We start from the raw sequence: 16,467 nt of genomic DNA on the forward strand, positions 1-16,467 counted from the left end.
ATCATGGCAGGAGAGTGGTAAAAAGTTCGTCTTTATTCTCTATCACCATCGCAAATATGCTTGTAGCGTATTTTATTTACAAATACGATATGGACTCACATCAGACAACAGCAAACATGATAAGGGGTTTATATGCATGGATCAAACGAAAATTGTCTATCTTGTTTTATGAATGAATGATGATGCATTCTCTAGAAATCACTTCAAGGTTCGAGTGGAAGATAGAAAAAAAAAATATCGTACATGAAATAATCTAGACTTTGATCATGTACAATGGAACCTCGTTAATAAACAAGTCCATTTTCACGGGCTTATAACCTTCATACTCGTGACTCTAGAAAGTCGTTCTTGAATTGCCTTATCTAGTGCTGCCCTATGTCCTCCGAATTCATTTTGCACATCAAACCTATAAATAGCTGATACATGTACAGTATTACCACGGAACATACAGAAATTTGTCTTTATATAGTTATCGGGGAACTGTTCATACAGACGCGTTGGGAAAAACTACATTACCACTTTTTCTTACGTTATACAATTAACTTCGAGCGAAATAAACCATAATTCTTCTGCAGCACCTACCCAATCGTAATTTTCCTTCCTTTTTTCACTCGACATTATAAGCACAACTAGTTCATGTTTTTGCTGGTGACGGAAGTCATGGTGAGAATCTAGGGTGTAAAGCGTGTGCCCTTTGATCACGTCACCCCTTGACCTAGTTTATGGAACATTCCCAACGAAGGTTCAACGAACTCTCATCGGCCGCCCCAGACCCACACACATTTTCTCTCCCTCTCTCTCTCCCTCCCTCTCTCTTCCTCGTTTCGTTTGCTAGTACGAAATCTTGCTTCTTTCGTGCCGCATCCCTAAACATGTACATCGACAAAAACCTGCCGTCTTCTGATACTCTCGGTTTCACGTTAACCTGCAAAAAGAAGAAGAAGAAGAAGAAAAAAAAAAACTACATTCATAAAGTTTCGGTACACTTGTCTTTTCAAAGTAATTTCGTTGTTGCATTGTAATTTCGCTTTCCTTTCTAATTTGAACACAAGTTTTACTAGCCCTCGTCGCGACACTTTGATTCCTTAGCATACACTGTTGATGTAATATAGCACTAGACAAGACTTTCGCTCTCCTTTCCTTATGTAGCCAAATATCGAACCTTCTTAAGTGCTCCCAAAACATGTTCCTGAATTACATGTACTATCATCGACAAAAAGAGGAAGGGTCTCATTCTTATCCAAGTCTAACTCGTACATTGTATTTGTTTCTTTTCGAGGCGTAACTAGCAACCGATGAGGAGGGGATGGAGCCAGGGGATACACCCCTTAGGTTGCCGTGTGGGGATTGGTGTTCACACCTGTCTTACAACTTTTCAGATGATTAGGAAATTATAGAAACTATGGGTCCAAAAAAAAAAAACCCATTTTGACTGTGATTATTACAAAGGGGGTACATTAATGTGACCTTGTGAGATCTTCGGGGAGGGAGCGAAGCGACCAGACTTTTTGTAAACACTTTTTGTACAAAAGTCGCGTTTATAGAGCATTAAAAGCAAATTTCTATAGAATTAACATATTGAGAAAAACAAAAATCAGTTGGAAGGACTATGATCATAACATACGAAGGGTACATTATGTGACGGTGTGAGATCTTCGGCGAGGGAGCGAAGCGACCGAGCGGGGGAAGGGTGTGGGAGGGCACCCCTTCCAACGGTAGGGACTTTTTGTCGCGTTTATAGAGCATTTAAAATTAAATTTCTAGGGAATTAAACGTAATAAAAGAAATCACTGCGAAGGACTATGATCATAAATTATGAAAACTATTCATTTTACTAAAGTACATGCAGAGCGAGCGAGCCACTTTCACTTTACCATTCGTCTGAAATGTAACGTGATCGCATTGTTCGAGCAATGAAAAATATTTCTATACTGCCAGAAAGCAGAGAAGAAAAGAAAACAAAATGTAAGGTTTACTAAAGGTATGTTTCAGTGGGCACACTCGAGGACGTAAAGCTACCATGTATACACTACATTTACTCATAAGTTAATACTAATGTATAGATATGATAATGTATTTATTGTTAGTGTATTTAGTGTAATTTCGCTTTTTCAGTCATGAAATTGACAACTTTTAGACAAGAAAAAAACCTTTAGGTGCGAGTTTCTTCACTTTGTCTCCCTCTACAAATTAAATTTGTTAAGATCGCAACTGCTGATCTGTAAAGTAACAAACATGTCGGAAAAAGGAACCACGTTCGTGTCACTGCCGGCAACCACGGACAGCCTGGTGGTAGAGTCGCTGCCCGGAAAGCAGTAGATGACAGGTTCGAGTCCCACTGGTTCCCTTTTTCCGACATGTTTGTTAATTTACAGATCAGCAGTTGCGATCTTAACAAATTTAATTTGTAGAGGGAGACAAACTGAAGAAACTCGCACCTTCACCTTCACCCCTCTGAATAATATCTTTCTTTAAAAAAAAGGCTTTATTGTTCATCTTGGTCTTTAAATAATTGATTATTTGTGACAGGGGGCACGGGGGGGGGGGGGAGAGGAAAAAACTCGTTTTGCCTTTGACTTAGAGAAAATTGAACTTATGAGGGATTAAAATCAATAGAATGTAAAGAGAAGAGGACTTGAAAAGACCTTCGACTAAGGCGATTATTTGACCTATGCGAGGTCAACTTAAGCAAGGTTAACTGTATATATCTCTACACTGTGTTCGCACAATGCAACTCCCATTCTCACTATCTCTCTATCGCTTCTCACTATCTCTCAATCATTTCAGGTCTAGTGACAATGAATAAGTAAAACAGGAACAAGATTTTCATCATATTCTGCATATTCAATTCGCCAATCTATTAAATAGATGAAAATGATGCTCGGTAGATCTTGATGTTCAGGAATACATTCTCATAATATAATTGAATGCAGTGCTTTCTCATTTTTTTTCTCAGACAAACCGACTATTTAAAACCACTGGGTAAAACTCATATAGTATAATGCAGAAAGTGTAACAAATAAAATAGGTACGATTCTGCTACTCTCTTGCGTTAAGCCTGGTACCAGTGCCTGAGAAGAAGGCAGGCATTCCATGCTGTAAGCTTACAACATGGTGAGTTAACAGTAACACATGACACACAGGTCACATTTCATTTGACATCATGGTAAACAGGGAAGTAAAATGTTTTTACAGTAGTAGTCTATTCCAGAACATATTTCACAGGAATGAATGTCAAACAGTTTTATTTCCCCAAAGTCTTCCCCTACATCAGTCAATGTGAAAACTGTAATCACTGCATCACCAGTGTTTGATATGAACTGATATAGGTTGTTTTTCTTCCACACTTGGTACAGGGGAAGTTTATTACAATGAGCTGCTGGGTCCACTGAAGTTTCCTTGAGAATCTTGTTATACAGTGCACTCCCGTTATAACAAACACAGTTATAATGAAATTCCGGTTACAACGAAGTAAAAATTCAGGCCGCAACATCATCCACAGTACCGGTATGTATTTGTATTGTTTATTTGTTTGGTTATAACGCTAAGCAGAGGTGACAATACTTAATGTATCTACAAGACAAATAATTGTAACAGTGTAGTTCCCTTGAATCAAATGGAACATCTGCGGGTTTCTAAATTTCCTTTCAAGCCTTTAAAATTGACTCTTGAGGCCCTGAATGAAACGGAACAGGGGGAAAAATGTCTTCCACAGTGTCTTGAAGATCTGGTTCAGCATACTATTATATATGATGTACATTGTGTGTTATCATTTTGACGTGTTTCATCCTTGAAGGAGATTTTCACAATGACCACAACTCTGTTTATCATCTAAACTAGACTTTGACAGGTAACAATGTGTAATAATCTCCATAGCCAAACATGATTATTCCCACTTAAAAAGGTAATTTGATAGAGGTTTCATGTAATTCAGTATCTTAGACAAGGTAGATTAAACACCAGAGTAATGCTTACAAATTTTAATGTACATTTTCCAGTTTGTCATGTTCCTCACAAATGCCACAAAACCATTTGATCAAAGACAGATCTTCTGTTTTGAGTGAATTTCGGCAAAAATTTAGTCAACGAAACACATCTGGCAGAACCCGTACAAAAAGGGAAAGGATAATGTGAAGGCTCACAAAGCACTTCTCTGCACATTCAAATGTCATCTTAGTAGTTCTAACAGAGTCTGTGTCAACATTGCATCAACAAAGTCCTGGCATGCATGCGTGATGAAAATTAGATGTCACAAACCAGTGTAATTGATATCTCTTTTTATTTCTTCTGATTTAGATAAATGTAAGATCAATCACCAAAGATTGCTTAATTTTACAGAAAAAAAAAACAGAAGAAAGAGATAATGAGAGAGTAGTGTTTTCATCCGATTTAGTTTGGGAAATAACTGGAGGTTTGAAAAGCATTCCATCACTCTAATATCTCTGAAACAATAATTTTTAGAATGAATTCCTCTCTGTCACTTTGACAAGGTTACAGTATGAATAACGTCAAGTCAATTACCTCATCAACCTTTGATTCTTCATTCTTCTCATACACTTCTAGAGAAAGTTGAACCAGCCTCCATTACACTACAGGCATCACAAACTATGACCACACCCTGCAGCAGCAAAGCTATTGTCAATCTGTGGACAACATATCCAAGCTCCAAACAGTCTCATAATTCTCCCTGACAGGGCTGAATATTGTCAACACAAGAGTTCTAGTGGTGAGAATGATACATCAGTGACAGTTCAGAGAATATCTTGGATTCCATCAGCTTTCCTCCTCAGTGACTTGGATCTCTGGCAAGTTATCTTTCATCTCCACTCTCAGCTTCTCTCGGTAAAAAGATAGGGAGTTCTGTGCAGTCAAAAGAAATGTATGTGACAGAATTGAAATTAAGAACAATTTGAGTAAACAAATCAATAGTAACAAAAAGATATGACTGTACTAAAATCTGTCCAGCATTCCACCTACTAATCCCACATTAGCGGACTTCTTAACATGCTCAAGTGCACAGCTTTGCCTTGTTTTTACATCTCATGCTTCAGTCCCAAACTGTTCAAACCTTTGTTTATAGCAACCCTCTGGATTCACACCACTCCTTCCTTTCCTAAATGCAGAAGAAACAAATACAGATCAGTAAAGACACAAATTATTTTCACCATAACATTTGCTGTCATTTCAATGTAATTCATAAACTCATTTCAGCTGTAAACAGTTACCATGACTTCAGGGAAAGTTTGCAAGCCTGTAATCTTCATTCATTTGCATATAATAATGTACAACCCTTGACCATCTACGAAGATACATTTGAAAATAGAATTATGAAAAGACATTACTGGTCAACTAAAACAATAAATGTCTTAAAAGTGAGCTGTGGAATGCAAAGTCTGATAACATAATGTACCAGGGAGGACCTATCACAAACAATATTGAAAATAAAGATGCTTGTCTTTTTATCAATAGTTACTCACTTGTGGTTCTTCAAATGGGATGGCTTGGTTGTTTTTCCTCAACAGTAGAGCCAGTCGCTTCAGCATGAACTCACTGACCGGCAACCCTTCTTCCTCCATCCGCTGCTTGACCATCAGACCTCCTTCATGGTCATTCTTCATCACTGATGGAAGAGTTATCAATATAAAAAGTACATATATACATATATTTTAGTCAAACTCTTGGAGTATGGTTATGCCTGCATTAGAAAGAGATAAATATCCTCCCAGTAATCCAGATAATTTCAAGCTTCTCTGTTTCCATAGCAAAGTGTCAGGCTTCTGTGTGTTTCGTGGTCATGTCATGCAAGGAATTGTGTCTGTCTAACAGTGTCGGAATGGAATCCCCAATCCATTGATAATCCTTTAACCAGGAGTAAAACTAATCATCATTACATCACTGTGGTTCTCATAGACAAGGCATAATAATGTCTGTGAGGGAGTGATTTAATTCTACATCATGTCTCTCATCATGTTCAAAGCACTATGAAATCAGAGTTAATTCCATCTACACCTTGTAGGTTCACATACCACCAGCTCTTGAACTGGATCTGAATATCAATGTCACGATGTAGGTGTGAGGCAGATTAAATATATATGTATCTATATCACAGAGTTAGAAAAAACTTTGTTGACTTACCTTCCATCTGAAGATTGTAAAACTATTTTTTTTTCATAAGAATTGAACATAAGCTTGTGATTTGAATCAGACTACATTTGACCATGGTTAATATATTTCTGAAAATCAACTAACATAGTATGAGGAAAGCTGACTTGTTTTTTATTCAGTCAGGTGTGATTCACAGTGATCCAGTACATGAACTATACAGAAAATGTAATGAAAACATGGTAATCTACAACTGAACAACTGTCTTTAAATCTGCAGAGAGTCTGAACTCCAACTTACCATGGGCCCTGAGCAAATAGAAGTACACCTTGGCTCTGTCCAAATACTTCTCATCTTTGGTCACATCAAGCACAAGTTCAACCTTTTTTACCTGGCAGAAAAGAGAAAAGAAATAGTGTATCGATATAACGTATAAGGTCAAAAGGAAATGTGTAAAATCTCTATGGGTTAATTATGAAAACATTGACTGCTGTTAATGTATTGTAAAAAGAAAATTAGTTATAAATTATGATAGTGTATCATGTAAAATAATGTGGTGGTACAAGACAAAATGACAATTCTGAAGGTTTCATATTGAGGTGGTTTTCATCAAATTTAGCTTTCATGTCGAAGATGAGTTTGTATGGTTGACTGAAAAGGCTCATTAGGTATTCACTCTTACACACTATTCTGCTAACGTTGTGTATACAACAATTTATTTTGCACTCTGAGGCTCTATATCATTTCCTTCAGACATAGTACTGGGTCCACGCCTCATGATCAGCATGTTATATTTGTACACGCACCTCCAAATTAGAAAACATAACAGGGAGACAAATGAACAAAAATTGGGAGAAATTGATTTGAAACATTCTGCAACATAATAATCAAGTAGGAAAGAATTAACACTTATATCTAAAAGGGAGTGGAATTATGGAAAGAGCTAAAAAGCTGAAAAAGACTTACCACATCAGCATCAGATTCCATGAGCTCTATGATGTAACCAATAAATCCTGTGGATCTTTCCTTGATGACTGGATACCTCTGAACAACAAAATAGCACAAATATGAAATAAAGACAAGAAGAAATTTTATATCATCATGCATTTATGTTCAACTCCCTCACACATACAAATGTTTAACAGATATGCACAAATGTCTTTGCAATGCTAACTCTTTTTCTCAGGTTTTGATAGTATCTGAACAGTCAGAGTTTGTGATGTAAAAGATTAACCACTCAGAGGGGAAGGATGTAACAGTAAGAAACTTTATTACAGTCCCAAACCTTGATGATTGTGTCTTGAAATGTCTCATTTGGGCAAAACATTGTATGTAATATACAACACATGAGTGTAATATTACATTACCTGAGTAATACATCACATCTGTTATAATTAGTTCTAAATGCTCATCCAAATGGTTTGTATGGTTTAAAGTAACATTTGAAAGATTAATCACCACCTACGGATTACTCCACTTAATAATCTACCAACGTGACAAAAGATATGTGCAGAGAATAACCAGCTTATTTCACTCGCCATGTTATTAGTACTATGGAATTAGAGCATCATTCTACATATTGCCAGACTACAGGAATATAACATATCAATATAATATGGACTGGCCTTGAGGGGGACACAACATTTATTGCCTGAACTAGAACTGTAGTGCCCGAGTCAAAGACGAGGGCAATACAATTCTAGTGAGGGTAATTAATGTCGTATCTCCCGAAAGTAGACAGTCTATATCATTATTATTACCCATTTCAGGCATCTCGAGCAGTGAAATACATCATTACAATGTAACTTTTTACAACTTTCCAATTCACTGTACATGTACTAGTATTTTACTCGGCGCTAGCTCAAGTTCTACACCACGCTGTGCGCTGCATCCCTATACACAGTTCAGGTACATGGCGCGCGTATAACAGCCAACTCACACAGGCACAGGGATCGTCTTCTGTTTCTACGTGCTAACCTATGGGAATTTGCCCTCCGTTGCAAAACCTGGGTATGTAGTGCGCATAGGAACAGCCAGCTCACACAATAACAGTAATCGTCCTTTAGTTTTGCATGTTAACCTATGGGAATTTGCCCTTCGTCCCGAAACCTCTCCATGAGAAACCGTCATCAACAGTATGAATGGGAGCCCAAGTGCCCATATGATATATTCCCCTCGTTTTTAACACGCAATCCCATAGGCATTTGCCAAAGCGGGGAATATGGAAATTTGCTCCTCTTCTCTCTGCTGGCACGTAATCTTGCTCGTAGTACGAGGGAAATAATTTTGTAGAACTACAGGTCAGATGCCTGATACGGGTAATGATATATGACATAAGTCTGTTCACACTTCCAATGACATGATGTGATCACTAGAATACAGGCAAGCCAAAGCCATTTTGAGGAGAGAGAGGTGGGGTGGGGTGGGGTGGGATGGGGTGGGGGGGGGGGGGTGGGACTCACCTCAACCACTGCCTTGGCCTCCTCCAGGTTCATACTATCCAGCTGGGCGTAGAGCAGCTGCCAAGCTGGCCCATCCACCTCCTGAGCAGAGAAACGGTCTACCATGTTGTACACTGTGAGATAACAGTAAAACATTCTCACAATACAGGATATAACTCACAGGACTTCATGTGTACAGACCCTCCATGGTGTGTCAGTTAACATTTCTACATATGTCAAAATGCTCAACCTATCAATACCAGTGTTCCTCTGTTAACACATAAATGTTTTGTGCTCTATTGTCTGGTTCTGCTGGTTAGTCAAATGACTATATAGATTAAGTTGTACAGATAAGAAGCCCACTAGATTACTCCTGGCGTCTTCCAGGCATCCTGATCACCAAGCACACAAACGTTTCATTCTCCGAGATATGACATCCTCCCTCTCTCTCTCTCTCTCCATTATCAGATCAGATTCAACAGCTTCTGATAACTACTTATCTCCATGGTAACGACCCATCAAACCCTTTGAAGAAGAAAAGCATTCAGGTGACTACAAAAACTTCATTTTCAAAATCTTCCATCTCACGACAGTGGTTGTGTTTATATCCAAAGAGAATATATCACATACCTTCATCGAGTGGTAAGTTCTTCTGAATCACTTTTCGAAAGAACGACCTCAATCCAATCCGTCTTGTCTTGCCGCTTTCTACCTGAATCTCTCTCTCAATGTATTGGAGTGCACTGCTGATGTCATTCCTAATCAACAGAGGAAAATCATTTGTCCCTTTAATAAGAAGCACACATCTAAATCAATTTTAATTACCAACTCAGAGAAACAGAGTGGCTTAATATTCATTTCACGACTTACTTTGCAGGACATATCAAACATTTTTCCAAATTTTCGTAACTCATCTCTCTTAAAAGAAAAAATGCAATTTCTTAAATGGATAGTTTTTAAAGCAATTTTGAAGTGAAGTGTTGAACACATGAACACTGCAGCATAACTGTAAATATGTACCACAAAGTAATTTTCATTTATCCCTCATCATCTGCGATATAGTTTATTACTCCATGCTGAAGTTGAAAGTTGATGAGAACTTCCTTCATTAACTACCTCAGAAAGAAATTGTGAGCATGGCATGACTACCTGTGTTACCTCTGAGCATACTTCTCTTTCAATGTGATGTACGGAACTCAAGGGGCATGACCTAAGAGAACATGGTCTACAGTCAAATGGCATAATGAATGCTTAGACATACAGGACTTTACGAACCTGCCTAATGTTTTTACCAACATACTTTTACCACCAGACTAAAATGGAAGCACAAGCACTGCAAACACTGTTGATTAATTTTCTTAGTCTGGTGTCTTAGTCTCATACAGTCTGGGTACTTTAAACTTACTTGACAGCATATGCCCCCAGCACAGCTTTGGAAAATGGAAACTGCATAGAAGTCTTGATTTCAAATTTGTCCTTGAGTGAGAGAAGCTTGTCCACATCTCCATCCTGTTGGTATTTCTCACACAGCAGTCGTAGTCCAGATGGCCTCACTAAATCACTCTCCAACAGCTGGTCAAAGGCATTCTCAGCACCTTATTGAAGTCAAATAAAGAAGCATGTCGTCACAGAAGTCAAATCAAACAAAACTTTTATTCTGGTAGTTTCTTTTAATGCAGCTGAAATTACACCAAACACGTAATCAATACAGATATTTAAAATATTTTTCCTTTTCTTTTTTATTTAATACATTCCTACTCGTAACTTCGTGATAAAAACTTGAAGCAACTTCATTGTCTCTTTCATTTCTAACTTGTTAATTTGTTTCTTCTGATCTCTTATCACCCTCTGCTGTTCAAGATTGTACTAACTCATTTTCTAGTGTTATTTTTATTCCATGTCAATCAATATTGATGATATTGTGGTTTGATCATTGTTGCCAGGTATGATGCATCATATTAATATTTGGGACAAGTTTCATTACTACTGTGATCACATGAACAAGATGCCAAATAACTTAAAGGACATGTTGACCTTCATAGACATGTGGGTTTAGTGAATGCAGCAATATCAGTAGAACACATCAGTGAGAGTCTAAGGAAAATCGGACATTCTGTTCAAAAGTAATGACATTTTGAAGTTTCTGCTCAGTCATGTCTGGGTGAAAAGACTAGTATAGCTTATGATGTCACGTGTGTAAAACTATATATAGAAAGAATAAAGGAAATTCAACATATTTCCATTTTTCTTGAATAACAAAAGAACACTCGATTTTTCTCTTTTAGAAGGCAAGGGGAATAATATTACCCTAAACATACGTCAGTAACAAGTCAAAGAATGTGCACTTTATTCAAGAAGTAAAGTTTTGCGAAATTCTCTTTCTATTTTCCTTACATCGCTGTATGCATATGACATCATACACTGTAGTAGTCTTTTCATCCAGCTGTGATTGAGCAGATACTTAAAAAATTCATAACTTTTGAACAGATTGTCCGATTTCCCTCAAACTTTCACTGATGTGTTCCACTAATATTGCTGCATTCTCTCAATCCTTATGTATATGAAGGTGCACTTGCCCTTTAATTTTTCAGGAGTGAAAAGACCACTAGGAGAATTATATGGCCATCTCTCCTGGCAAACACTCCTATATTGTGACATCCATGCATACAGCTTTTAGAGTTTCTGCTCCAACAAACATCACTGGTTCTGTGGAAATGTCCCCTAGAAAGCTACTTCTGCAGACATTTGACAAATAAAACTAAAATCACTTACTTTGAATGTCTCCCCTTCTGATGTATTCTATCATCAGTTTGTTCATTACATTTGGAGAAGGTTTGTAGCTCAATGAGGACTCGGCCCTGTAAGAAGATGAAGATATCTCGATATTGTCAATGCAAGATACCAGATTAGGGTAAACAAGTAGCATAGACACTATACTCCTGCCATATTACTCCTAAAGTCTGCAGCCACTAGAACACAAAAGTGAACACAGCTATCCGTAATTAAGACTTAAAGGTCCTGTTTACCTTTGGGAGCAGTGATTTCAAAAATGTTCAAGATATCACATTTGATGCATATGAGTAGTAGTAGGGTACCTAAGGGGGGGTCACCGTGCACCCCCCGAGAACTCCTCGAAACTTACATTTTCAGGATCCTCATGACATACCAAAACATAATCAAGATGTTAACAGGAACGAAAAGTGGCTGTTCTAGGTGAAATTTAATGTATTCTATTGTTTTTCATAATTTCTTATAAAATGTATTTCTTTGTTTTTCAACTTTTGTTTTTTCTTTGTTTTTCTATTGGAAATTGTCACTGACCACATTTCTACCATAATTAGCACAAAACTAATCAATGAAAGTGATTAATTGTAAAAATAATTAGGTTTTCATGACCTTCATGACAGAGCACCTGTTTTCCATAGGAAATGTACACAAAATCACAAAATTGTGCCCGTTTTGGGGGGACATTCCGTTACAATACATAAGAAATTATGAAAAACAATAGAATACATTAAATTTCACCTAGAACAGCCACTTTTCGTTCCTGTTAACATCTTGATTATGTTTTGGTATGTCATGAGGATCCTGAAAATGTAAGTTTCGAGGAGTCCTGGGGGGATGCACGGTGACCCCCCCTTAGGTACCCGACTATAGGTCAGCTGTATCACAAAACATCCTAACTTTCGAGAATTCTGCAATAAATCCTAAAATAAAATGAGATATCACTGTTTTTCTCAATAAACCATAACTGCAGAAGGTTTAGTCTGGAAACATTTTTATCGTAACTATTGTTCACATTTTGTATATTTAACAATACTTAACATCCATTATACTTATTCAACTTTTTACATTGGTTGTTTCTATCCCTAACTCATATTTTAGAACTATTTTGAAGCACAAATGCTGGGTTTTTACTTCATCTGAAAATGGTCAATTATACCTTTAATCAGAAATCAACTGGAGTTGCCATTCAGTAAAATCATTGGGAACAAGAATACAAGATTTTCCAAGGCTGAGATTGCTGCTGAAGTTCTGTCGATAAACTCACATTTTCTGAACTGCAAGAGCATCTTCAATATTGCCAAGCTTCAGAATCTCAAGCATGACTTGGTCAAATGTGGCCAATTCAACTTTCTCTCCACCAGACATCTTTTCCTTCAACAGGGTTATAGCACCATCTAGGTTCTGCAAGAAGAAATGATACACAAGGCTGAGAACCTGCTAGTCTTCTACAATCAGACTCTAGAAGCAGAGGGTGACAGTCTTTGGCATATCTAACTTTTCCTTAAAAAAAAGACAGATCAATCTGCACAGTACTACATTTGTGATTGCCATGGATGTCTGATAAGGTAGCAGGAAATAACATGCTGGTATAAAGCATAATGCTTACTGTCAGTGTACTGTGTTATTATGTATTCTGTTGTAATTTTTTTTCTTTTTTTTTGATGGCGCGATGTTTGTGTTTCTCTTAGTGTTTTGAAATTGAACATTGATTGTACATTGATCATGAAGGTGAAAAGGAAACCGAGTCTCACACTTACCCCAGATTTCAGTATGTGTGTCACTTTGTCAACAAAACTCAGGTCTTCATTCTTGAGCTAAAACAAAATAAAACAGCAAAATACTGCAAAATACCATTTTGTTCAAATATTCAAATTCACAGAATTTGTGGACGTTTCTGCCTTAGTGATCCAGTACTTAGCTAATTCATCTATCCTTACTAGATAAATTAATCAGTACAGCTATAAAAGTATCAAGTATAAAATTGCCACAATACAATAATTGTCATACACATAGACAAAACAGGAGGCTGCAAAAACTTGTGGGTTGCAGCATCATCCTCCAGTAGGACAATATAATATCTTTACAAAATATTTTGTAGATATTACTGTTGCTTCCAATCAACCAGTATATTATTAGTTCATATTCGATCTTATACATCATATCCCACAATATCATGAAAACCAAGTTTGCCTAGAACTTTGTATTAATTGAAATTGTTAAGTTGTTTATTTTGATGTTGCTTTAAAAAACACACACAACTTGTAACAAGTAAATCAACCCAACCTTCAAATCAAGGATCTTCATTATGCAATTGGGACATTAATGTAACTATCAATTAGTGCCATGACATAATGCTTGCAGTTGTAGGCAATCTTCCAGTCTCTGAGAATTTCATTGCAAATTTTAATATTGAAGTCAAGTATCTCTTTACTTTAAAGTTGAAATATCTTACAAGAAGAGGCTGATATTACGCCTTTTTTGTTTTATTTATTCATCTATTTATCTATTTTTTAAGATCAGTTGTTTGGGACACACCCCCTTCAAAATTCATAAAATTCATCACCTCACACATGGATATACATGTTTGTTCGGGGAAAGCCCTGTGAGCACCTTTAAAAAATATGTCACATCCTCTGACAGTAGGAATATATATGACACTTTGCTTTCATCTAACCTGCTCTGGAGTAATTTGAGGAACCTCAAAAGGGACAGGTCGGTTGAAGGAACGGAGAACATTAGCAAGGTAACGTAATGTTCTATCTCTGGGAACTACTCCCTCTTCCTGCATGGTGGTCCAAACCTGCAGACATTTGTCCACATCACCATTTCGTGCTGGGAAATGAAAGAAGACAATGTTAATCACAGAAAGAGAATATCAAGTTACAGCCACCATCAAAATATAATAACAATAATAATAACAATGATTTGCATTTATATAGCACATAGTACCCTACAAGATTCTCTATGTACTTTACATTCATTTTCCTTTTTTACGTTCCGTCTTATACATGAGAAAAAAAGCTAAGTTTTCAAGGAGATATCGATGGCATTAGAAGTATGAGAATTGAGTGCTGATTCCCCAAGCTTCTATTGCCCTACTGTGTGTTTAGACATTTAAAAAACTCACAAGGTACACAGGTCTGTGTCTTTCAAGTGCTTCTCTGCCAAAGCACTTCTATCAAAGCTTTCTCACTATCACAACTTGATATTTAATTTAGAAGGAAGGACTGTGTATTACCAATGCAGGTCATCTCATCCACTCAAACATTCCATTCATTCATGTCTGGTCAATTATGAAGAAAGTAAAAGAGTTTTTTTTAAGTCATTTACACATCCGTTCATCCACTCAGTTACACAAAAATGTTCTTTGCAACTGATTGACAAATTGCCCTACATCGACGCAAATATGCACTGAATTGATCAGTGTTTTTGTCGTAGTCATGATAAAAAATCATGGGCGTATCAACTCAGTGCTTATTTACGTCGACGTAGGGCAATTTTTCAATCAGTTGCAATGAAAACATCTCGACGGAAGAATTTAATGAATTTGAATAATGTGTTTGCTGATAGATTTGCAACTTACTAATTCTTACCCTCTAACAGACAGACACTGTTTTTTCATTAATTTTTGAACATTTACTTTCAGTTCGAGAGTGTGGTAATACCTTTTTTCAAAGCACTCAATCTACATTTTGCTGCATTTTCAATCAAGACAGTAATGTATTATACGATGAACTTTGATCTCAGTTAGTGAGAAGCCATGGGATGCCAACACTTACTGTGTAACTGGATGAGATAGAAGTACATTTGGTCTCGGTCACAGGCATAGAGATCCCTGGTCATCGATGTCAGCTGCTCCAGGGATTCCGCCATGTTGGATCCAATGCAGCGTTCAGCGTACCACTGCAGCCGACGGTTCTTAGCAATCATGCCTGGGGTCTGTGAGAGGAAGATATATAATCTTGTGAAATCATGACTTGCCCCATCCTCACTAGAGTATCACATATATATTCTATATCATCACAGGCAGGATGCAGCATAACATTGGTCTTTTACTTCTGACTCTTCTACAACATCCACATTAGTATGTACATGAACTTCCACTATCACGACTTCAAACTATACCCACTTGAATGAATTTTGTGACATGTTTTAAAAACTATGATGGTTCCACATTTGGCTTTGACCCTTAACCTTCAAAAGCTCTTTCCCACCTTATGGTGACATGAAATAATCATGCCCTGGCAGACAGGCAGACTTTATGTCTCTGAAATCTTCATGTGACAAGGACACACAAGGAACTGTCAATATATTTTGCTAACCTATCCTGCTGACTCCACACAACTTTGCAGGTATGTCATGACATTGTAGCCATTAGCAGAACCTTCACAAATGGACAATTCATGAATTATTGAGTAAATCTGTATGGATAATTGACACCTGTCCCTGTAAAGAACAGAGTCTGCGAAGGTTGGTTTGTTCATAGCGATGGCCTGACGTTGCTAGGATAGGACCACAGATACGATAGGACCACAGCTAGGATAGGACCACAGATAGGATAGGACCACAGCTACGATAGGACCACAGCTACGATAGGACCACAGCTACGATAGGACCACAGCTAGGATAGGACCACAGCTAGGATAGGACCACAGATAGGATAAGACCACAGCTAGGATGGTACCACAACTAGGATAGGACCACAGGTAGGATAGGACCACAGCTAAGATAGGACCACAGATACGATAGGACCACAGCTAGGATAGGACCACAGCTATGACAGGACCAAAGATAGGATAAGACCACAGCTAGGATAGGACCACAGATACGATAGGACCACAGGTAGGATAAGACCACAGATACGATAGGACCACAGCTAGGACAGGACCACAGCTATGATAGGACCACAGCTATGACAGGACCACAGCTAGGATAGGACCACAGGTAGGATAGGACCACAGCTAAGATAGGACCACAGATACGATAGGACCACAGCTAGGATAGGACCACAGCTATGACAGGACCACAGATAGGATAAAACCACAGCTAGGATAGGACCACAGATACGATAGGACCACAGCTAGGATAGGACCACAGATACGGTAGGACCACAGCTAGGATAGGACCACAGCTATGA

General features: G+C 37.7%; 1 protein-coding gene across 1 annotated transcript in view; it reads right to left on the reverse strand.

The window, feature by feature from the left end:
- Positions 1–4,390: 4,390 nt before the first annotated feature.
- Positions 4,391–16,467, reverse strand: part of LOC139740742 (leucine-rich PPR motif-containing protein, mitochondrial-like) — a 48,864-nt gene continuing 36,787 nt past the window's right edge. Inside the window, exons 26-37 of the mRNA XM_071651309.1 lie at positions 15,110–15,269; positions 14,005–14,162; positions 13,088–13,144; positions 12,595–12,731; positions 11,316–11,401; positions 9,949–10,138; positions 9,174–9,301; positions 8,565–8,677; positions 7,069–7,146; positions 6,403–6,493; positions 5,478–5,620; positions 4,391–4,860 (exon numbers count right to left, since the gene is read on the reverse strand). Coding sequence (XP_071507410.1) covers positions 4,774–4,860; positions 5,478–5,620; positions 6,403–6,493; positions 7,069–7,146; positions 8,565–8,677; positions 9,174–9,301; positions 9,949–10,138; positions 11,316–11,401; positions 12,595–12,731; positions 13,088–13,144; positions 14,005–14,162; positions 15,110–15,269 — 1,428 coding nt within the window. The 3' untranslated portion in view covers positions 4,391–4,773. The remainder of the gene's footprint in view (positions 4,861–5,477; positions 5,621–6,402; positions 6,494–7,068; positions 7,147–8,564; positions 8,678–9,173; positions 9,302–9,948; positions 10,139–11,315; positions 11,402–12,594; positions 12,732–13,087; positions 13,145–14,004; positions 14,163–15,109; positions 15,270–16,467) is intronic.

The sequence above is a fragment of the Diadema antillarum genome, unplaced genomic scaffold (genome assembly GCF_040938485.1).
Source record: "Diadema antillarum isolate AM-2024a unplaced genomic scaffold, OU_Dant_1.0 seq00000876_RagTag, whole genome shotgun sequence".
NCBI lineage: Eukaryota > Metazoa > Echinodermata > Echinoidea > Diadematoida > Diadematidae > Diadema > Diadema antillarum.